This window comes from Microcebus murinus, chromosome 24 (genome assembly GCF_040939455.1).
Source record: "Microcebus murinus isolate Inina chromosome 24, M.murinus_Inina_mat1.0, whole genome shotgun sequence".
Taxonomy (NCBI): domain Eukaryota; kingdom Metazoa; phylum Chordata; class Mammalia; order Primates; family Cheirogaleidae; genus Microcebus; species Microcebus murinus.
The window spans coordinates 22359866-22383364 of record NC_134127.1 but is presented as its reverse complement, the minus strand read 5'-3'; the positions used below and the strand labels follow the sequence as shown (position 1 = coordinate 22383364).

Sequence of the window (23499 nt, the reverse complement as noted above, 5' to 3'; positions counted from 1 at the left end):
TTCTTTTATGAGGAAGCTTCCTGCTGGAAAGAATCTTAAAGGACATCTAGTCCAATACTCTCATCTGATAGATTTTTTTAAAAATCAAGACCCATAAGATTTAAGTGATTTACCCAAGGTCACATAGCTAATCTATAGAAGAGCAGAGAATTAAACCCAAGACTCTAGCTCTTCTTCTTTCTGGGGCTTTTTCTACCATATCCATTCCTAGAGATTTCCCTCCTATCATTTTGCTCATAGCACATGGTGTTTCAGGGCCTGGAAGTCCCAGAACCCTAAAGCAGGTATTTCCCTGAAGGTTAAGATCAAGTGTGGTCAACAAGAAACCCTGGAATCTAGTCTCCATCCCAGAGAGACCCGAGAAGACGATGTCATCTGGCTCTTCCACCTAAACCCCCGAGGGTCCCTGTTGACAGAAGAGCCCCAGAGGCACCATGAGGTGGTAAAGATTCCTCCAGCTTCCCTGCAAATCCTTCCAATCCCTGGAATCTTCCTCCTGAAATAATTCTATAAAATAGAAAAGAACCCTCAGGCCGTCTCTTTACCCTCAAGTCTATCTTGGATTCTTCCAGGTTTGTAGGAAGAGGCTGCCCAGAACCCTTACCGGGGTATGCACCTGTTTGTTATCCTTTAAGGGTGAATCACTCTCATGGCAGCCTCAACTCCCTGATCAGGCTACAGAACACAGATCTCTCAAACCAATAAGCTGCGAGCAGCTGTTTTTTAAGAACAGGCCCCAGCGGTAAGGCTCGTATTCTCTTATCAATGCAGGCTTATGTTACTGCAAGGGGCAGGGCCACCTCCAATTAGCACAAGCTGCAACCCAAAGCCCTCTCCCTTGCTCGGGGCAGGCACAGGCGTCAGGTGCGAATGGGATCTAGAAGCATTATTTGCAGAGCATTTCTTCCCAGATCTGTGCCCGCTGATGCACTGAAATGCAAACACCTGCAGAGGGGATTGGGCGAGTCTGTGCAACCTACCGTGGTCCTTCACCAAGGCTTCCATCTCTTCCTGGATGCCCTTATGCCACTCGGTGATGTCCACGTGCAGAGAGTAGTCACAGCAGGACTTGCTGTCGGCCCATTCCCTCCACTGGTCGAACGCGGCCAGCAGGCTGGTCCCGGGCTCAGGAACAACATGGTCAACTGGAAAAGAAGCAGACATATGTCGTCACCGCTGAGAGCCTGGAGGGCTGTGGGCCAGCAGGTGTTTTCCCATTCGAACCCTGAATAAGGCTTCTGGGGTTCGAAATCGAGACAGTGATCTCTACGGCGAGCTTCTAAGAAGCCAGTTAAGGCAGCTGACTACCCAAAAGGGAGAAAGCAGAAACTTGGCACTGGCCACTGGCTCCAGTGAAACCACGCATGAACTGCCCGGATCTGATTTCCCAACTCCAAGTCCCTGAAAGCACCACCCTTGGGCACATTTCATGGACAATGAGTCCTTACGGACAATGGCAGTGTCAAATGGCCCAGCGTGGAGCCGCCGAAGCCTCCTCCGTGTCCATGCGGCTCGTGAGACGCCCCCACCGGACGGCACGAACTTGAAGGTGCTGGACCACAGCCACGCAGACGCGGCCTCTCAAAAGTTCCCGGGCACACCCGCTCTCGCCTTACCGCTCACATTTCTGCAGCGTAACACCACTTTGTAATTTAAGGGATATCTTTCATCTTAAGAGTTCAAAGCATTTTCAAGCTGCAGTTGTTGTGATATTATTGAGGTAGGCCGATACAGAGGACCGAGGATTCTGGACTCAGGCCGACCCAAGTTTGTTTCCTGGCTTCACTGCAAGGTACCCTTGGGTAAACTACTTAATCTTCACTGCCCTAAATTTCTGTGCTGGTTAAAAATGGGTATAATATTACCTAGCACATACATTTGTTCCGTATCTATCAACCTTAAGGCACTCTTGTATTTAAATCATCCTAATGGCATCCCCTTGCTCTTCAGATAAAGATTAAAGTACCTGGGCTGGGCGCGGTGGCTCACGCCTGTAATCCTAGCACTCTGGGAGGCCGAGGCGGGAGGATTGCTCGAGGTCAGGAGTTCAAAACCAGCCTGAGCAAGAGCGAGACCCCATCTCTACTATAAATAGAAAGAAATTAATTGGCCAACTAATATATATAGAAAAAACTAGCCGGGCATGGTGGCGCACGCCTGTAGTCCCAGCTACTTGGGAGGCTGAGGCAGGAGGATCCCTTGAGCCCAGGAGTTTGAGGTTGCTGTGAGCGAGGCTGATGCCACGGCACTCACTCTAGCCTGGGCAACAAAGCGAGACTCTGTCTCAAAAAAAAAAAAAAAGATTAAAGTACCCCAAAAAGGTCTGCAAGATCCTGCCCAGCTTGGTCCCGGCTTACCTCCACAATGTGACCCTGGACCATCTATCTCTCCCTTGCACTCTGCTCTCCAGCTACACATGCCATCTCTCAGGTCCTACAATATCAGCCTGCTCCCTGCACCACAGGGCCTTTGCACCTGCTGTTATCTATCCTAGGTCTCAAAGAGCTCTCACCTAGTTAGCATGATGACAGGAGGATTACTAGAACTATTATATTACCCATCTTCTGCACAGAAGCACTAAAATACAAACTGATCTGTCTAAGGTCAAATCAAACTTGTGCAACAATAAAGACAAAACCCAGGACTCTCGACACCTAAAGCAATGAAATCATTCTTCCTAAATAAAATATTAGATTTTCTGCACCCAAGTAAGCAGTTCTGAGGTAAGAAAATGCCAGCCCAGGCAATGCTAGTGAGCTCAGATTTCTGAAATGGATCAAATCTTGCAGATGCTGCTAAACTGTGATCAACTGAGCTTGGCTTTGTATATGTCAGAAATCTGGCCATCTATGCTGAATTCTCTTTTGACAAAATTTATAAGCCAGGTGTGGTGGCATATGCCTATAATCCTAGCTACTCAGGAAGCTAGGAAGCATATGCCTATAATCCTAGCTACTCAGGAAGACATGAGGATCACTGGAATCCAGGAGTTCAAATCCACGTTGGGTAACATAGCGAGACCTCATCTTTATAAAACAAATTAAAAATTTACTTTTTCATAAGTAGTATTATATGTAATTAAATGGGCACATACATATCTAGTATCTATAATATAAATAATATGATCTAATGAAAGCAAAGATGATGTACACTTTCAGTCCAAACCTGTTCCATTGGTAAAATGCTAACATAAAAATCTTGACAAAACAATTCCAGTTTTTCTTCTTAAATTGTGTGTCCTCTCCCCCAAAAAGAACCACAAAAACATCACTTTATAGCAATCGGGTTGGACACAGTCTCCCGAGCCATTCCCCTGGCTTCAGCTCATCCACTTCCAAACCAGCCTTCCTAACAGCTAGAAGGATCCTCTTAAACCTTTCATCAGGTGAATCAGATGCTGCAGTTCCCCCGATTAAATCCTTCAGTGCTGTGCGCTGTCTTTAGAGCAAATTGAAACTTCTTCCCAGCCAGATCTAGTCCGGCCTGGTCTCCCCACCTTACTCTCTCACGACCAGCTCCCACGCCGGCCAGTGTTCACTTAGACCTGCCCGCCTCCTGGGCACCTGCAGGCCTTTGCACAAGCAGCTCCCTCCCCCTGGAAGTCCACTCCCCTCGCTCTTGACTCGGGCACGGACATCTCCTCCTCATCCTCCTCGTCCAGCTGACATGTCACCATCCCAGGGTTGCATCGCTGTTTGCAATCGTTGCTATACGAGTTTTACCGATTTGTAAATTTCCCCAGAGCAGGGACTGAATGCCTAGATCTAGGAAGCGCTCAGGAGATGCTGCAAACAGGGAAGGAATGCCCCCCGCCAGCTCTCACAGGCCCCAGCGCTAGACCAGGCAAAGCAGGCAAGCAGGTGCTCACCTGGAACTGACCGCTATTCCCACTGCGGAGCCTGGAGCCCCTCTGCCTAACACTGCCCTGCCCTCACTCACAGCTGTCTGCCAGAAGGAAATGCATTCCTCTTACAGGCCAGCATGGGATATGAATGAATGGGTTTTTCTGATGATGCAGTTTTGTTTTCAGGAGAAAATTTTTAAAATGTAGAAAATTTTAGGGAAAATTAATAATCCAACTACCACCACGCCCCTCCCCATGAACCTACTCAAATTTGGGTGTATTTTCTCTAAAAGTCGTCTTCTCTATATATTGCATTTTATTCTATTTCTTTATTTATAGTCCACGTTCTTCCCCCCCAAAGTGTTTTAAGGTGGCTTATAAAGTTACATAAAATACAAGAAGATTTGATAAACCACAAATGGGAATAAAAGATGAAGTAGAAAAAACATAAAATGAAACAGGAACGACATGTATGTTACATGTGCATGTGTGTATGTATGTGTGTGCTTATGTGTGTGCATGTAAAATATGTGCACGTATGTATACAGATAAATAGCATTTAGTCTTATACACTGGCTAAATTTAGAGTTAGACTCTCTAGCCAACGTAAACAAGGAAGCCTATGTTCAACATATGTTTCCTCTGGGATTAACAAAACAACTCCCTTCTCAGAAGAAGAACAAGCACTACTGATGGCAAGACCCACATGCTCATAGCTATTAAACGATCCTTTCCCCTTTTTGATTTATGGTGACTTTAAAAACATAATAATATTATTAGATAAAATACCTAATAACACTTTAAATTTGTGCACATCTTACAGAGAGGCAAAACCAGGTTTTGTTCTGGGTTATTCTGCTCCATTTTTCTCTGTCTGTACTAAATATAGCAGCTTTTTGATACATGGTAATATCTGGCAGTAAAAGTTCTGTCTTTTTTCCCCAATATTTATAAGGAAAAAATTTATCTTGCAAAAGCTCATTTCCTCCATAAGATTTTCTTCCCTCCCCCACACCCTGTGAAATCTGAGAACACGACATGTAGGACGTCCCTTCCTACTCTGAGTGGCTGGCGCAAGCCACCCAATGTTGCACTGCCTGCACTCACCCGTGGACAAGGTGAGGAGGGTCACGGACGAGGGACAAGGACAAGATTTGATAAACCAGAAGTAGAAATAAAAGACGAAGTAGAAGAAACATAAAATGAAACCAGGAATGAGGCATGTGTGTTACATGTGCACGTATATGCAGATGTGTGTACTTATATGTGTGTGTGTAAAATGTGTGCATACGTGTGTGTTAGACCGGCTGCAGGACCCATGACTCCAAATCCCGAGGGTATGTCTGATCATCTGGTGCTACACTTCTCAGACTTCAGGGTGCACAAGAATGATCTCGAGTGCTCATTAAAACACAGGGTCCTGGACCTCATGTCAGAGGTTCTGATCTGATACTCTGCACTTCTAATGAGCAACCCAGGAGCTGCTGAGTCTGCCTTGGACCGGTTTGAGCATCACTGAGTGCAAATCTTTTCGCACTGACTTTGCCCTCCACCTCCATTCACTCCTGCCCATTGTACCAGGAGGGGGCTGTCTTCCACACAACAGCATCATCACACACCAAAAATATCAGGTTCCCCGGCTGCACAACTGCGGCTTCCCTCCACATCCAAAACCAGTTCCTGGAGTTCCGAACCCTTGAAAACTCAGGACCCAGGCGCAGCTGGGCACATCAGAGAAATAAACATGTTTCCTCCAAGAGCTGATGACACTCAGAAACGTGTCCATGGAAAGCCTCCACATGTTTTCCCACAGTTCTCTTTCCACAGAAGCCCTCCTGGGAAGAGCTGCTCCAAGGAACAGGGCAGAATGTCACAGTCACTTCCGGAGGGAGTGCAGAGTACCCCCTGAGGACACAAGCCCAAAAACATCTTGCACAGAATGCACAGGCCTTTTCTCTGGTGACCTTCCTAAGCCATCTGCCCCTGCAGAGCCACAGCTCAGCAACCCAGCTACGCAGGCAATGAAAAGAGGCTGGGCTTGATTCAGGGTCTTTCTGCAGTACTCCCTTGCTGTGGGCGTTACTCTCTGGGACCTCCATTTCTTTACCTACAAGACACAGGCAGGAAACTGCCCAGCATGCAAGAAGTTAACATAAGAAAGTGCAAGTAGGCTGGGTGTGGTGGCTCACACCTGTAATCTTAACACTCTGGGAGGCCAAGGCGGGAGGATTGCTTGAGCTCTGGAGTTCGAGACCAGCCTGAATAAGAGCGAGATCTCAGCTGTTAATAGAAAGAAATTAACCAAACAACTAAAAATAGAAAAAATTAGCCAGGCATGGTGGCACATGCCTGTAGTCCCAGCTACTCGGGAGGCTGAGGCAGGAGGATCGCTTGAGCCCAGGAGTTTGAGGTTGCTGTGAGCTAGGCTGACACCATGGCACTCTGACGCTTGGGCAACAGAGTGAGACTCTGTCTCAAAAAAAAAAGAAAGAAAGTGCAGGTAGTAGCACCTGGCAAAAGGTCTGGCACCCCCTGGGCTTTCCTCCCCTGGCTATGAGCCACTGGAAATGCCACGTGGTCAGGTGGCAGGCCTGTGATCCTTGTTGGCTGATGAGGGAGCCAAGAACATGCCCAAAGACAGTGGCCTGAATTTGCAAGTTATTATACAATCCATCTCTGAAAGTGCTTTAATCTAGACAACACCAGCTATATCCAAAGGACAATTATTACTTCTATTAAAATGGTCAAAGGACCTTACTTTTTAAAACAGTTTTATTGAGATACTATTCCCATACTATGCAATTCACCTATTCAGAGGGTATACTGCAATGGTTTTTAGTATAGCCACTCAACTGTACAACCATCACCACAATCTAATTTTAGAACATCACCCAAAAAAGAAACCTGGTACCCACTAGCAGTCTCTCCCCATTCCCTCCAACCCCTGTTACTCCCAGCCCCTGGCAACCGCTAATCTCCTTTCTGTCTCTATAGATTTGCTTACTCTGGGCATTTCATATGAATGGAATCTATGTGGTCTTCTGTGTCTGGCTGTTTTCACTTAGCGTAATGTTTTCAAGGCTCATCCCTGCTGCAGCGTGAATCAGGGCTTCATTCCTCTGTCTTGCCTCAAGTGGTTTTGTTGTCCTATTTTTATTCTTATTGGACCTTGGCAGAGTGTTAGACACAAAGTAAACAAGTTGTTCCCTGAAAATTCAAATATAGTATAAGAGCCCCTTTAGCATTTATAGTATTCAAAAGACCCTAATTCTTTTTTTTTAACTATTTTTTAAAGGTCATTGTAGACTCACATGCAGTAGACTCACATGTGCCCAGGGTTCCCCGAATGCAAACATCTTGCACAATGTCACAACCAGGGAGAGACACTGATATAATAATCCAAGACCCCCAAGGTTTTGAAAGGGCAGACATCAGTGTGTCTGATGAGTTCAAGGGGCCCTTCCTATTTAGGATGCTGGAAAAACCATCACTGCAGTCCCTGTTCTGCAACTGCAGCAGCTGAGCAGGAACCGGATTCTGTAAGTCTGCTGGGGGTTGTGTAAATGGAGCAGGAGGGAGAAGGGAGGGCGGGGAGCCCCCCACCAACTGAGAACCCCCCCAGCCCTTCCACAGCCTCAGACATGATGGCACATGGGGGCAGATCCTCCTGCTGTGAGTGCACCCGCCTTCCCGGCCCCACTCCCCGGGATGTTTATGCTCTCAGACCCGCCCATCTCCAGGATCTTAGTCCAAACAGTCACGGCCTCATTCTCCAGCCTCAGCGCCCGCTTTTAACTGTGTGTGCATCAGCTTCTCCCTCCTTCATCTCGGATACAGGGATCGACTGGAATTGAAAGCAAACCACCAGGGAGACGACAGCACAAAGCACCCCTGGCTTATCAACGTGGCTTTCCCGAGTTGGCATGTAGTCTGCAAAATGCTGGGTGACCTCATCAGCCAGGCAGGGAATGGCTTTTGTTGGTGGAGAGATAAGAGCCTGCGTGAGCTCGGCCTGCCAGTTAGGATAACACATTGTTCCCAAAAAAAAAGGCATAAAGGAAAGAGAGAGCACCTGCCCCTGGGAATTTAAGGGGTACCAGCTGGAGAGGCAGTGGTGGAAAGACCAGAGCCAGATGCCCGGGTTCCAGGACAGTTCTGCCACTTACTCTGCATTTCAGATTCCCCATCTATGAAATGGGACTAATACTTAACTCACAGGGTTCAAGCGGGGTGTAAATGAGTGAATCTGAGAAACGCTTAAAGAGCGCTTGCTACAGACATGTTCAATGCACACCAGCTGGAAAGCAAAGCTGTGCTCCTTTGTAAGAAACACTCCTCCGTGTAAACTGTGTAGCATTTAGGTGCCTCTAAAGCACGTGCCGCCTTACAGGGTGAACTACTTGCCTTGTGCAAATATACTATTTCTCCCGCAATGCTAAAGAAGCACTTTCCTGAGATCCGGAACCATCCAGAATGTCTGTGCTTGTTTGCTCATCCAGGAAACAGCAGCAATAATGGGTCTCACAGCATTTCTTGTGAATGTTCAGTAAGATGGTGTCTGCAGACTATCAGAGGCATGGTTCCAATATAACCAGTTAGCATCCACTTTCTCTTCTCTGTCTCTCCCAGAGCACCACGCCGGGGGACTGGCATACAGCAGGTGTCCAATAAGTACAGGAGAGACCAAATATCACAGGGCCTTGGCTAGCTCTAGCACTGGGGTACTGGGGAACCTCTTCCTCCGGGAAGCCCAGCCACAGGCTACAGGATTGAACACGTCCAGGTGTCCCGCCCTGAGCATGGTCCACCGGCACCATCCCAAGTCATCGTGGCTGGTTTTTAAACCCCAGCTGTCCTGAGTGCGGGTGAGGGGCCACCCCGGTTAGCACGGGCCCACGAAACAGGGAGTAACTTTAACTCACTGTAAGTGTAAGTCACAGGCATCAGAAGATGGGCGTAACAGTAAAAGCAATTCAAATTTATTCAGCACTTCTTACGCGTCTGGTACTACTGTAAGCACCTTCCACGATTATCTCATTTAATCCTCACGACAGCCCGTAGAGGCTGGGGCCGGTGTTGGTTCCACCTTTCAGCTAAAGCAGCAGAGAGACACTGAGATCAAATAACTCGCTCACATTACTTAAAACGCCCTGGGCAGAGGGCGGGGCCTTCGGAAGCTGCGCAGCACACACCCCTCCCGCACGGCCACCAAGAAGGGCCCAGGTAGAGCTCTGCAAGGTGGGGATCAACGGCCTTGGCCGGTGCAGCTATGGACAGGCGGATGGGGAATCTGACCCCGGACGCGAGGTCCAGACCACCTGCTCTTAGCCGACTCTGCTCACAACAGCACAGAAGGGTGGTTAACCGAGAAGTCAACTGCAGTCTCGTCCCTCCATATATCACAACTAAAGCAAGCGACCCAACGCCATGAACCCATAGGAGAGCTGCGTCCTTAGCCCAAGGGGTGCAGAAATAAGAAAACAGGCTCGCAGCTGCTTCAACTGTGAGGCAGCTCTCCCGGGTTGTCCTCTTCTTTCCCCTTCTCGAACATTCTTTACTGTAATTCTGCTCAGAAAACGAACTAAGTGTCTTCATATAACCACGCTGAGCCGTCAGTGATTGTTCTGCACCCAGCAAGCCCTGCGAGAAGGATTTAAGCCAGAATCTGGCGGGAATGAGGGTGGAGGCTAGATCCAGGGCGACGTGTTTAGAAAACAAAGCACCTCCCTAAGTGATCCGCCAGCTTCAGAGGAAACCGAGAGGCAGGAGACACAAACCGTGCCCTGAAAATGTTGACAGTCCAGGTGGCGGACACAAAATCACGTTAAAAGGTGCACACGTGAAATGATGCTGCTTGATCCTACGGCCACTGCCCTGTCCCTGCGCGCTCCTCTCGCCATGCTCGGGAGAGGAGTGAATGTTGCTGACACCCCGCTTTCCCGCCTCCCATTCCCTCGGCACAATGCACACCGGCCCCCACCTTGCCGGGGCCCGGGAACCACCCCTGCTGCATCCCAGCCCTGTCCCCTGCCTGTCCGCTTGCCCTCTGGACAGCACTCTTGTGAGTTTTCCTCCCAATTCTTGGAAGAATATCGCCCCAGCTCCTCTTTCTCCTGCCGCATGGTCAATGCTGGTGTCCCTAAGAGCTCCCATCTCATTAAATTCCACGCACACCTCTGACGTTTACTCAGAAGGTCCTTCCCTGGTTGATTTGCAAGAGGCTCCTTATCTCTTGCTCTTGTCTGTCTTTTCTTCTCTTCTTCTTCCCACCGCCCCTCCTCCCTCTCTCCGGATCGCCTTCCTCCCCAGCCCCCAGGCTTCAGTCCTGCTCATCGGCAGTCCCAGCCTCAGTGCTCCCCGGCGGGTCTTAGGCAGGAGACTCTAGCAAACCCCTTGATGAGCAGCTGAAGCAGGTGGGCCTCACACAGCACCTGCTGGGGTGGGCACCTGCTGCACGAAGGGAGCTGCACGTCCTGAAGCATGGTGGGCACCTGGAGCCACCCACACCTGCAGCCCATGCTGCTGTCCACCAGACTTCGTTCCCCACACCCTGGGCCACTAGAAAGAGGTTGCCCATTCCTTCCAGGCTGCTGGACGGTGACTCTGGGAGACGAGGAGTCAGGGCTGGAGACAGAGGGTGGGAAGCAGGGCAGAGAGAAGGCCCAGATTCCAACCCCACTGGGATTTCAGATTCTGAAAACAACCGTGGAAAGTCATCTTTGACCTTTCATCCCATTTTCACAGATGAACACAGGCACCGCCACAGCCCCCCACTTAGAGAAACGTATCCCCTCTCCTCTTTGGAAAGTTTCAAACATGAGGATGGGACAATGGAACCATTTTATAATTTCATACCACCACTGTCTGCATCGATCTGACAGCAATAATATCAACCTCACATGCGTATAGCTTTTTGGCAGTTCACAAAGTGACATCACGACCCTTATCTCGTTTGATGCTCAAACCAGGTGGGCAGGACAGGCTCATGGTCCTCGCATCACAGATGTGGACAGCAGAGGCCACGTGACTTGCCAGCTGTTGTGCACACAGTAACTTCAAGAGGTCGAACCCCAAAGTGGAGGCGCTCGGCAGCCTGCCTTGTGCTGCGGTCTTCACTAACATGGCATTTCCATGAACAGAAGTCACCCCACCTGTCTATTCCTGAAGCTTTCTCTGTCATGGGAAACACATGCAGGCTCCCTCGATGGGCAGCGATGAACTTAACCCAGTGGGCAGAGGGGCGGTGTCCGCTGTGCATTAGCAAAAGCCAATTTAGGGCATCAGGTAGAGAGGCTGGCAACGTTTCGGCGCCTCCTGAAGCCCTTTGCTTTGAGGCCTGGTGTAGCTTGCACATGGGCTCCTTGCATCCCGGATCAAAGGCCGGCCTAATGAAGTCTGCATGTGGCGATGAAGGGTCATTTATAACGTGTGAATCCTTTAAGAGTGACGCACCAAAGGATGAGCAGAGATTTCCCTCCTTAACTCATTGGAAGCAGACGTGGAGAGGGTGGGAGCCCCGAAGCCCGCGTGGAGGAGGCAAGGGGCCAATGTCCTAAGAACGGGCCACCAGAGTTAGCCACGGGGCATGGGGACCCACTTCGCCAGGAAGGCTTTGCTTGAAAGCTGGAACGTGGCAGCTTGCTCTCCACTCCCACAGAATGGTCGTGCGAGGTCTGAGTACCATCTGCAAGGAAGGTTTTACCAAACTATGGGTCATGAGCATGAATCTGTAGGTTTAGCCAACAAAAGGGTTTCAAGGACTTTGTTTGTGTACCACCATGCTACCAATTGCCCACGAGTCTAACTTGCTGATGATATATGCGAGTCTGGCAGATTCTACTTGGAGACACTGTTTGTGGCCGGTGACAGGCTCATTCGGGGACCCTTAGAAATCATTGTGTCATTTCACTGACAAAGTCTCTAAGTCTCAGGAAAGTTTCAAGAGTTGCTACAAGATACATAATCAGATATAGCAACACCAGAATTAAACCCACGTCTGAATCCCAAATCTGTACTGTTTCCTTGACTTTTTTTCTAATAGGAAATAATATTTCTTATAATCTCACCTCCCAAATAATAGCTACTAATCTTTTTCTATATTATCTTCTAGCTCTGTCATGTGCTATATATTTTATGTGGGTATAATCACAGGGCATGCTCACTTTTAATCAAGGGGTTTTTTTTCTTAATACCATGTTGTCTGAGAATCTTCATAATTCAATTTTTTTGGGGGGGGTTTTAAAATGATTTTATTGTTGATTTACATTCAAGACAATCCACATAGTATGCTTGCAAATAAATACTCTACCTCACATGATATTCAAGACTATGTTCCAAATCACATTCAAGAAGTAGATGATAGGCCGGGCGCGGTGGCTCACGCCTGTAATCCTAGCACTCTGGGAGGCCGAGGCAGGTGGATTGCTTGAGGTCTGGAGTTCGAAACCAGCCTGAGCAAGAGCAAGACCCTGTCTCAACTACAAATAGAAAGAAATTAATTGGCCAACTATAATATATATACAAAAAATCAGCCAGGCATGGTGGCACATGCCTATAGTTCCAGCCACTTGGGAGGCTGAGGCAGGAGGATCGCTTGAGCCCAGGAGCCCAGGAGTTTGAGGTTGCTGTGAGCTAGGCTGACGCCATGGCACTCACTCTAGCCTGGGCAACAAATCGAGACTCTGTCTCAAATAAAAAAAGAAGTAGATGATACACACTTTAGCAGTTTTCAAGAAATATTGGTCAAACCATAATTAAATTTCAATGTACTAAGCACCTCTTCTTGCACTTAGCATTGGACTAGGTGCTGAAGTATTAATAGTTTCACTCAATAAATGTTTAAAAAATGCTTAAGATATAATATTATTCACAGAATTCTTGGCATAGTTGTATTTAAGTGTCTACTGCTGAGAAATTTGAGGTTCGTGCTGTCTCTCTTTTAGTCCCAAAAGCTCTGTTTTGAGTTCTCCAGGCTTCGGTGGAATTTCAGGTATCGTCAGGTCCAGCCGGTAGTACCTGGGCACCACTTCGGCCCCCACGCACATGGCTAGGAGGCTGGCTGAGAACATTTTCAGGTAGGTGGCCAAGGGCACGCCCGCGGGCATGGTCGGCGGGCGCGAGGTGCACAGATGTGGATCGCAGGTCAGAGGGCGGGCGTTAATTTGCTCAGGAGCCGGAGCGGACTCCATAATTCAATTTTTAATGAGAGCTATTTGGGGGGCAATCTATCATTTTCTTAACCATTTCCCTATGGCAACAACCTATAGATTTCTTCCAATTCTCCTATTTCATACATAACGTCCTTGAGGACATATTCATGCAAATAACTTTCCCTATATTTTAAATAGTTTTCTCTGGAGAGAGCCCTAGATAGAGTTGGGATCACTTGCATGGAAGATGGTTCTTGAAACGATGACCACGCTATGTTGCAAAACTGTCACCACTTTACTCTGCCACCAGCAATCCACCAGGCTGTCACCCCAGACAGCATTGGTATTTCCATTTTTTTTGCTTGCGACGTAAGGGAGTAAAACACACAGTTCTTTTCACTATACCAAGCTGTCTCTGTTTCAGATAAATGGCCATCTTCCAAGACCCAAGTAGGGGACTGAGTTACACCCGAGATCAGATCAACGGGCTGCACAAAGAAGTGGCTGACAATTTCACAGGAACATGACTAATGGCTGCACCCACCATCGCAGGTCTAGTGCCCTCCCAACCCTTCTCCCCGCTTTTCAACTTGAAACCTAAGACAAGTCCCAGCCTTGGGACCGCCTTGTTAGGCGTCCATGGACCAGGCAAGGCAGCCGCAGACGGGGAGTGGGCCAGGCCTCCGGCCCCCAGGTGCCTGAATCCTCATTCTGGGTACTGGGAGGAGCTGTGCTTTATCTCAGCTCCATGTTTATGTTCACAGACAGGCACTTCATCAGAAATGCCATCCCCAAGGCGGGATGATAAAATTGTGGCCCGGGGAGAAGGCAAGGAGAGCCAAAGGTGACAATCCCAGCCAAACTCGTGACAACGCAAAGCTTCAAACTTCAGGTCCATGTGAGATTTCTCTGAGAGATGCTGCAATCGTTGGCCTAGTGCGGGGCGTCTCTGCTTCCTGTGATTAGACAGGCATTCTAAATCTGAGTCTGAAAAAAGAAAAAAAGCCAGGTTCACGGCATCTCATGTCCCTTCACCGGTGGGAGAAACGCAATCTTGTTTTCCAGTCACTGTGCCGATCCTGGAATTCCTCTAAGCATTCCAAAGTCCTGAGAAGCGACTTCTCCCGGCCCCACCACCAACCCGCTCTCAGGGGACCTCACAGGCCCGTGAGCCTCCTGCTCCCAGACGCCCAGCTCGGACAACGGGGCCTCAGCTCCACCACCTGAGAAACTGGGCTGAAACATTCCTTCGTTGATGAAAGCAACGTTGGAGAAGCAGCGACAAAACAGGCCTTGCGCGAACAGCGCCCAATGCCATGACCGTCCACAATGAACTCGCTGGGAACAGGGGTGTGACGAAAAGACATGGTGCACCTACCGCAGAGGCTCGGGGCTTTGGCTTCAGTGGCTCTGCCTCTGAGTAGTGCTAGGACCCTGGGAAAATAACTGAACTCCTCAGTGCCTCAGTTTCCCCATCTGCAAAATAGAAATAGCCACAGTGCCTACTTTATAGGACAGGGATTGAAAGCATGAACTTTGAAGTCCAACAGCCTGAGTTTGCTACCCAGCTCTGCCACCCATTAGTTGTGTAACTGCAGGATCCTGTACCCTCTCTGGGGCCTCAGTTTTCTTATCTGTGAAATGGACATAATAGTAGTACCTACTCACAGGGTTGCTCTGAAACAGTACAGTGTTCAATGAAAAGTAATTTAGGAGTGCCTTGAGGATATAAAACTTCTTGACACAATTCCTAGCACAGAGTTTAGCATTCTGCAAACGTTCCAGCACATTTCAGGGCTTATAGGGAGATGAGTGGCAGGGGAAGACTGGGGAGGTGGGAGAGGCTCAGGCAGAGGACCCTAGTGGGGAATAATGGGGTGTAGGAAGGGATCAGATAAAGACGTTATTGAGAGAAGGAGGGCGGAGACCTCTGGGGCCCAGGAAAGGCAGGGGACTTTGAGTCACCCATCCAGCAGAACAGTTTTCTGCATGAAACTGAATACAGCCCAGACGAACAAAACAAATCTGCCCTGTTCACACAGAAAGTGGGCGTTAATCATGAAATATGATTAAATGCTGGAGCAGAAGTCATGGTGACCCTCTGTCAACAGACACAAACACAGACTGCTCACGGCCCAGGGCGCCCCCAAACCCGGGACACCGTAACGCAGACGATCTTCGATCAAACGGAATGTATTCGGAATAATGCGTTCATTTCCCATTTTATTAGGAATCCAATGCAAGTAACACTGCCAATCAGAGCGGACAACACAAATTACTCCTCATTAATAGAGTTCAAATCCTTCCCATCAAAAGCAAAGAATCCCACAGGTTCCTACAGACCCCATGAGGCATCACTTTGGTTAAATCTCCATCAGGCTTTGAACAGACTGAAACTATTTGCAGTTTCAAAAATCCTGTAGAGACACAGGGAGCCCAGGCTGCAGTGGACACCCTGGCTCTCCTGTGGCCTTCCCGTGTGTGTGCGTGTGTGTGCGTGTGATGGGGGAGGTGGGGGAGCCAATTTCCCTACTCGACTTCCTGGGGCCTTCGGGCTGCTTTAAGGAAATAAAGACTTCCCAGTTTTCACCACCAAGTCTGCCAGAAATAAATTCCAGACTATGAACCCATTACAGGAAGAGTGCAGAGAAGTAATGATTGACGGGGACCCTGGGGGCCCGGGGACAACCTAAAGGTGCTTCATACGAGGCCAGGTCAGCCCCTGCCCGGCCAGACTGAGCGCCGAGGAGCCCCGCCTGGTCCAGGGCCCGCAGCTGGCCGTGTCCGGCCAGATGAGGTGGCCGGAGAAACATGTGAGTAATGACACTTCCTCTGTTTGTCTCAGCTTTTGGTTGCCCGGGGCTACCAGACCACAGATTCGGAGCTGGCTTGCCAAAAATAAGAGATTACAGGGCTGTGCCGAACATCATAAAAAAATAAAAGTCACACCACGAGCTTCCACGTGCAGAGACTGGGTTTGACTCCGTCCTCCTTGTAGGTTCCTTGCTGGGAAGGGAATCCGACCATAAACTTGAGGACTCGCCCTTCCCACATTAGTACACGCACTTACACATATAATGTGCAGAACCTACATTAAAAAAGCCCAAAGGCCGTTGTCCATACCAAGAAAGAACAATGAGCAAATTAATGAAAAGGGTCCTGTTTACCTTCTTATGGAAGGCTACACACAAACAAACCCTATGATCTGATCACGATAATCCCGGGGAAATATGGGTTGAAATAAACGACGTGACACTCACACCTATATCTCGGGAGATCACTTAGGGGCAGACAATACATAACACGACACAGACAAGAGTGCCTCGTTAAATAACAACGAACGTGTACGCAGGACTCCAATCTGCAAACGGACTGCCACCCACGCCTATCCAAAAGCAGCCACGACACGGTGTCTCGCTGTGCGTGATAAAGAACAGACCAGCCACAGGACTGGGACCGAATTCAGACACGCAGAGCCCGAGGAGCCGGGTCTCTGCTCTGTTTATTCCAACATTGCACAATTCTCCCATCCCTCCAAATAAAGTCCAGCGGGGCAGGAAGAGTAGTGATGTCATCTGTTGACCGGGATCCATCCAGAGCCAACATAATTTGATGGGTGTTTTCCTCCTAGGAACCTGGACTGGATTCAAAAGCACAGCACAACATCTCTCCGGTCTGAACCACGGCCATTGTCCCACCATGCTTCCCATCTCGGGCGGAGGGCTAATTGTTCAATGGCTCTTTTCTGTCCCCGGTTGATTAGTAAGACTCTGAATAAAAGCCAATGTATCTGGACAATGAGGTTTAAAGCTGATAAGGGACCTGTTGTTCAGGGAGCCTTTAATTCGTCTTGACGACGGTGGGGACAGGGGAGACTCCAGGTTGCCCACAAGCGCCAGCCCGGCTCCACTCTGCATAAATGCAAGCGCTTCCTCACGGGGTGTTCTCTTCCTCCTCGGCAGTGATGGGAGTCAGAGAAAATTACCCAGATGCAAAGGATAGCTCCAAGGGGACTTTTCTTTTTATAGAATGCAAAAGTACTTCAATGCCAAAAACTTGAAACAATGGAAAGTGTTGAGACCAAAAAAACAAAATCTTCCATTATTCATCCAACCATCCAAAGGAAATCACTATTTATGTGCCAATGTGTGTCCAATCTTTTTTGCTACCCACTTCTACACACACGTATATATTTTTTACAGAAGTAGCATCATAATGTCCTTATGTATGTAAATTATACTTCAGTAAAGCTTTTTATAAAAAAAAAAAGTAGTGATCATGGCCGGCTTTTTTCTGTCGGTATATTGTGAACATGCTCATATTAATAAATATTTTTACAATAGTATTTAATGACTACATACCACTTTTTCCTAGAGGTGGCCATGATTTACTTAGCCAATCACCTATTTTGGTCATTTAGGTCATTTCTCCTTTGTCCTCATTATAATAATGTTACAATAAATATCGTAGAGCTGAATTAGATTACATAGATTATTCTGGATCAAAGGGTATGAATCATAACTTTTTAAAGCTCTAGTCAGCTGTCTTAGTACCCTTCAGGAAGGCCATGCCAGTGTAAACACCTATCAATAGTTGACAATTGCCCATTTCACCACAACCTAGCCAACACTGGGTATTTTAACTTCTTTTTATTTAACTCCTTTCATTTTTTCCCCCTCAGAATTGATATTTATTAACAATTTATCATATTTGCCTCAAGTATTACTTATATAAAAGAACTTAAATAAAACAGATAAAAGTTCCATTCTTTTTTTTAGCTTACTTAACCTTTTTTAATATTTGAAAATGTCTGATTTCTGCCTTTGGTAAAATATCTAAATTACAGGACTCTTCATCTGTATTTTCTTCCAGTCTCTTCTGACTTTCCTGTTTAAGTGTAATTCTTTAATCCATCTGGAATATATTTGGGTATATGAACTAAGAAGTCTACTTCGGTTTTCAAATAGCTAAAGAATCCAGCACAATACTGTGAATATTTTATAATTTCACCGTGAGCATGAAATGTTATCTTTCTCATCCACTAAATACTTTGGTACAGTTGGTTTTACTTTATGGATTTTCCACTTTACCCTGTTGATGTAGGTGTCTATTCTGGAGCTATTACTAGACTGCTTTAATTACTATATTTTTATAATCTGTTTTAATATCTACCCAGTAGTACTTACCTACCCTTCTTCATTATAACCTTTCTGAAATTTTTTGTCTCTTATCATCTGGTTAATCTTCCACTTGAATTTCAGAATCATTCACTCAAATGCAAAACAAAAAACAAAAAATCATTCTGAATTTATAAACTAATATCTAAAGAACTTGCTTCTTGACAGTATTAGGTCTTCCTGTTCACTAATGTAGCATTCTTTTAATTTATTTAAGTCTTCTCTTGGATCCCACATGTAAGAATGTATGTTCGTAGTTCCTAGCAATCTTATATTCTGTGTGGCTATTGTGAATAGGATTTTTAAATTATATTTTCCAATTGGTTATTTATGGCATAATAGGAAAGTTATTAGTTTTCATACATATTTATAAACGGGCCATTTCAATAAACCTTCTTAGATCAAGTATTTTCTTCAGTCAACTCATTTGAATATTTAAGGTCAATCATCTAAAAAAAAATGGCAACAATTTTATTTTTCCTTTTCAGTATTTATTGCTTCTTATTTTTCTTATCTTATTACACTGGCTAGAATTTCTAGAACAATGTTAAATAACCGTGCTAATCATGTACATTCTGGCCCCTTCCTCGTCAGGGAAGGATGCACCGAGGGACTTGCTGGGCCGTCCTGGTGCTCCGACTGCACCCCACAGCCCAGGCACTGATGCAAACAGAGGACAGAAGCTTCCACGTATTTTTCACAACCAAACATAACGCCTTTGAGAAACACATAAGATATCTGATGCTAAAGCAGGCCGACACAGTGTTAATGGCTTCCCACGGTAAGTGCAAGACTCAGCAGGACGGAGCCGGGTGGACATGGCTCACGTCTGACTTTCCAGTCCTGCAGCAAAGGCATGTTCCGAGCACCCCTGCCGTGGTCTCCGAGGAGTGGCTGACTTTCCAGCTCTGTGCTTGTTCTCCTCTCCCACGACGGAGGCAGGTCCCTCATGCTTTCCTTCACCTCCCCTTTCCCCAGCTGGGCTCATTAACACCCTCCTCCAGGAAGCCTTCCAGAACCATCCAGATGCAAAATGGCCACTAGACCTTCGGGCCTGGCAGAATACTCATCAGCTTCCACCTCCCCCCGGAGTGACCTCCTGGGACCCAGAGACGCCTCGCTATCCACGTCCGGCCATCTGGCTCCTCGGCCAGATTCCACAAAGCTGCCAAAGAGGGCGTCCATTCGGTCAAAACAGGGTCGCCAAATCGCGCTCGGGGAGGGGCATTTACAGATCCTCCCTCGGAGCCTGCACCTTCCCCTTTCACAGCATTTTGAGGATCTCGGGCATATGGTCCCCAGGCTGAGGGAAGACTTGAAACGTGAACTTAAATGAGGGAAGTGACAACCAGGCAGGGACGCTCACAGCAGGAAGAGTGAGAGAGGACGGGAAGGGGGGAAGTAGGAGAATGACGGAATGCAGACAAGTCCTGCCAACAGCTAGCGACCATCTGTGAGAACTGTCAAAAGCCCAGCGCTCTGACGGTGAGCCTGGAGCTACAACGCAGATCCAAGCCGTAACACCACGTCATCAAGAAAGCCTTCAATTGTGTCCTTTCCCTTCACTTAGAAAAGCCATGCACTATCTCTGAAGAGGTGTTTCTCATCAAAATAGTTACAAGTGCCTTTGTTTTAAGGAGTAAGATTTTCAGAAGGTGGAAGGGGCCTTTCAGGAAGGGTTACTTGGCACTGATTACGTGCCAGGCACACGGTCAGTACTTTGTATATTCTATCAAATTTAAGCTGCACAATAACCCCGAAATTGTATTACAAATCAGAAAACTATGGCTCAGAATTATCATATGATCCAGCAAGTCTACTTCTGGGCATATTCCCAGAAGAGTTGAAAGCAGGGACTCGAAGAGATCTCTGTACACCCTTGTTCACAGAAGCGTTATTCACCATAGCCAAAAGGTGGAAGCAATCCAAGTGTCCATCCACGACGAAGGGTTAAACAAAATGTGGCCTGTTCCTACCATGGAATGTGATTCAGACTTAAAAAGCAATCAGATTCCGACACACGCTGCAGCACGGATGACCCCTGAGGACACTACGCTAAGTTACAGGCACATATATGAGGTCCCTAGAACAGTCAAGTTCATAGAAGCAGGAAGTAGACTGGCGCCACCAGGGGCTGGAGGGAGTGCGGATGGGGAGCGCGTGTGTAGTGGGGACGTTTCGGTTTGGGAAGACGACAAAACTCCGCAGACGGACGGTGGCGATGGCTGCGCGACAATGTGAACCTACTTAACGCTGCTGAGCCGCGCACTTACAAACGGCTAACGCGGTACAGTCTATGGGATGTGTGCTACCACAGTGAAATAAAAAAGAAAGAAAACTGGGGCTCAAAGAGAAAAAACAATTTGCCCAGCTAGTGAGCAATGAAGGTAGAACTCAAACACCCTGTGGCCAAATCAAGAGTCCACAAGGTCTTCCCCCCACTCCCTCCCCGAGACGTCCCCGGACACGTGCCCGGCCCTAAGGCTCGCTCTCCTGAGCACCCGCCTTCACACGACAAGGGCTTTGCTGGCAATGCCGTGTCCTGCCCTCCCGGGCAGAACTTACAATGAGAAGGGCCCTGGCACCCTGACTCCTGGCGCCGTCCGCCACCTGCCCTGCCTGCCAGCCCCACTCAGCAGCACCCGAGAGAGGACTACCATGTTTCCAAGAAAATAAGACAGGAGCTTATATCTACTTTTCCTCAAGAAGACACCCTAGGGCTGATTTTCAGGGGATGTGTTATTTTTTTTAAGTACAGCACAACCATCTACATTTATTCAAATAGAGTTAAGGCGTCTTCTTCTGGAACATCATCATCACTCTCCAAACCCCAAATTCCATCCTGAATTTCTTGCGACTCTGTTTCCTTTAGAACCATTGGCCCCAATCTCTCATGTGGAGCCACAGAGCTCTCATGGGGCGGATGAGAAGGGCTGCTCGTCTTCTTCACCGCTCCGCGACGACATGCATGGGTTGTGCAGACGCGCTGCGTAGCCACGCCCGTCACTAGGGCTTATTTTTGGGGTAGGGCTTCTATTGCACAAATGCTTAGAAATCCTGCTAGGGCTTATTTTATGGGTAGGTCTTATTTTCGGGGAAACATGGTAGCTGATTTTCTTATGAGTTTTATACGGGGTAATGTTGATAGCAAACAGGAAAGGCTAGAGACTGGAGAGGAGCTGAGAAAAGCAGGTGCAAAGGCCTAACCTTCAAAAGCAGACAGCAACGAACAGGCAGCAGCACCTCCTGAGCCGCCAAGAGCAGGGCGGGGCGGGCCCTTCCCCGCAGGCTGCCTGGCAGCAACACTGACGTACGGGTAAATCTAAAACACACCAGACTCTCGCTTACCAAATTCTTCCTCGAATGCTTCTCTTCTGGCTGGATGTCCCCTGCCCCTGCCCACCCCATGATCGGACTCCAGGGCAAAATGCAATCCAGCCTTCAAGTGTCGGTCACGCAGGACTCGCCGGGTGAAGCCTCCCCCGACTGTCCCGACTCTCTTGTCTGTTCCCCCTGAGCCTTGCTACAGCCATCATCACATGTCATTTCCGTCTCTTCTCTGTAAGTATCCCCAGGACACTGCACATTCTTTGCAAACAGGGACCAAACCTGTACCTCTGCTGCCCAGACCAGGACCTGCCAGATGGCTGAGAAACGTCAGCTGACGGTGGCTCATGCCTGTAATCCTGGCACTCTGGGAGGCCCAGGCAGGAGGATCGCTCAAGGTCAGGAGTTCGAAACCAGCCTGAGCAAGAGTGAGACCTCATCTCTACTAAAAAAATAGAAAGAAATTAATTGGCCAACTAAAATATATAGAAAAAAAATTAGCCGGGTGTGGTGGTGCGTGCCCACAGTCCCAGCTACTCAGGAGGCTGAGGCAGGAGGATCGTTTGAGCCCAGGAGTTTGAGGTTGCTGTGAGTTAGGCTGACACCACAGCACTCTAGCCTGGGCAATAGAGTGAAACTCTGTCTCAAAAAAAAAAAAATAGAAACGTCAGCTGAATGGGTGAATAAATGAATGGGTGAATGAATGAAACCACAGTGCTAATCCACTTTGTATAAACAAAGCAATGGCTGTGACAGTGCCGTGAAGGGGACCACATCCTTCCCTCTTGTCACCCCTCCGCCAGCCACATCAGTGCAGACTCGGGCGTCTAGCACAACAGTCTGCGCTCTCGGCTCTGGGAGGGGCTGTGCTCGCCGCTGTTACACCAGAAACTTCCGGAAAGCAAGGAGGGAATGGCTTCGAACGCAGCGCAGGTACTAGGACCTCGCTTCATGCCTGATGCCCCCTGATGACAGAGGGCCCAGCAACACGCCAAGCAGGACAGGCGCTGGCCAGGGAGCCAGATGACCGGGCTCTGAGTGCTCGTTCCACCTCGTGTTGGCTGGGTGGCCTTGGGTGAGTACCCCAGCCTCTCTGTTCTGCGATCCCCCCCTGGATGGGGGGCATTTCCCACCCCGTCTACCTTACAGAGTGCGCATAGCATCCAAGGACAGAGCAGCTGGGAGCAGAGAGCCCTGAAGCTGCAAATGTAGGAGGAAATATTCGCACTGCTCTGGCCTCTAGAGGCAGGATCTCCACTAGAGGCAGGAACGGACTGGCCGGGGAGACGCCTGGTCACAGCCGAGAGCCTGAGCTGGGCAGGCCACAGCCAGGGTGCCGTGTCCTTAGGGCGACACTGGAGGAAGAGGCTGGGGGGCCTCTGCCAAGTTCCCTCCCGGCACCGCCCCACCCGCCCGCCCGCCCACCGGAGAGCAGAATGAAGATGGTCACAAAAGGCGGCAAAACAGGACTCACTCCCTGTGGGCTGCACAGTGAGGTCGAAGCAAACCTGGGGGGCGATGGCCATTGCAGCCAGCCGCAGATGGTGACCCCTGAGGGATGCTGAGGCCAGGTCTCCTGGGGCGCTCTGGTTTCAAGTCCGCCGTCTGATCTCTGCGCACATCCTGTACTTGTCACATCAGACGTGCCAACGCGGGGTCAGGGAAACATACCCAAAAGCAAGTTCTCACATCAAAGACCAAGATCAATAGGACTAAAAGGCAGTGAGCGAGTGGGCTGGCCTCACATCGCAACCACAGTGAGATGGCACCTCACCGCTGGGACTAGGATGGCTGTAATCAAACGGCAGCCAGTAGTAGGAGTTGGCAGGGATATGGGGAAACCGGAGCCCCATACACTGCTGGCGGGAATGCGACAGGGTCCAGCCACTTTGGGAAACGGTCTGGCCGATCCTCAGAAAGTTAAACACAGAGTTACCATATGCCCAGCAATTCTACTCCACAGTATACACCCAACAGAATAGAAAGCATTATGTCTACACAA

General features: G+C 48.5%; 1 protein-coding gene and 1 pseudogene across 2 annotated transcripts in view; both read right to left on the bottom strand.

The window, feature by feature from the left end:
* Window positions 1-23499, bottom strand: part of DPYSL2 (dihydropyrimidinase like 2) — a 100046-nt gene that overhangs the window by 24169 nt on the left and 52378 nt on the right. For both annotated transcript variants that reach the window (XM_012775349.2, XM_012775350.2), the window contains exon 4: window positions 981-1145. In XM_012775349.2, coding sequence (XP_012630803.2) covers window positions 981-1145 — 165 coding nt within the window. The remainder of the gene's footprint in view (window positions 1-980; window positions 1146-23499) is intronic.
* On the bottom strand, window positions 10972-21424 carry LOC105877121 (ubiquinol-cytochrome c reductase complex assembly factor 6 pseudogene; annotated as a pseudogene).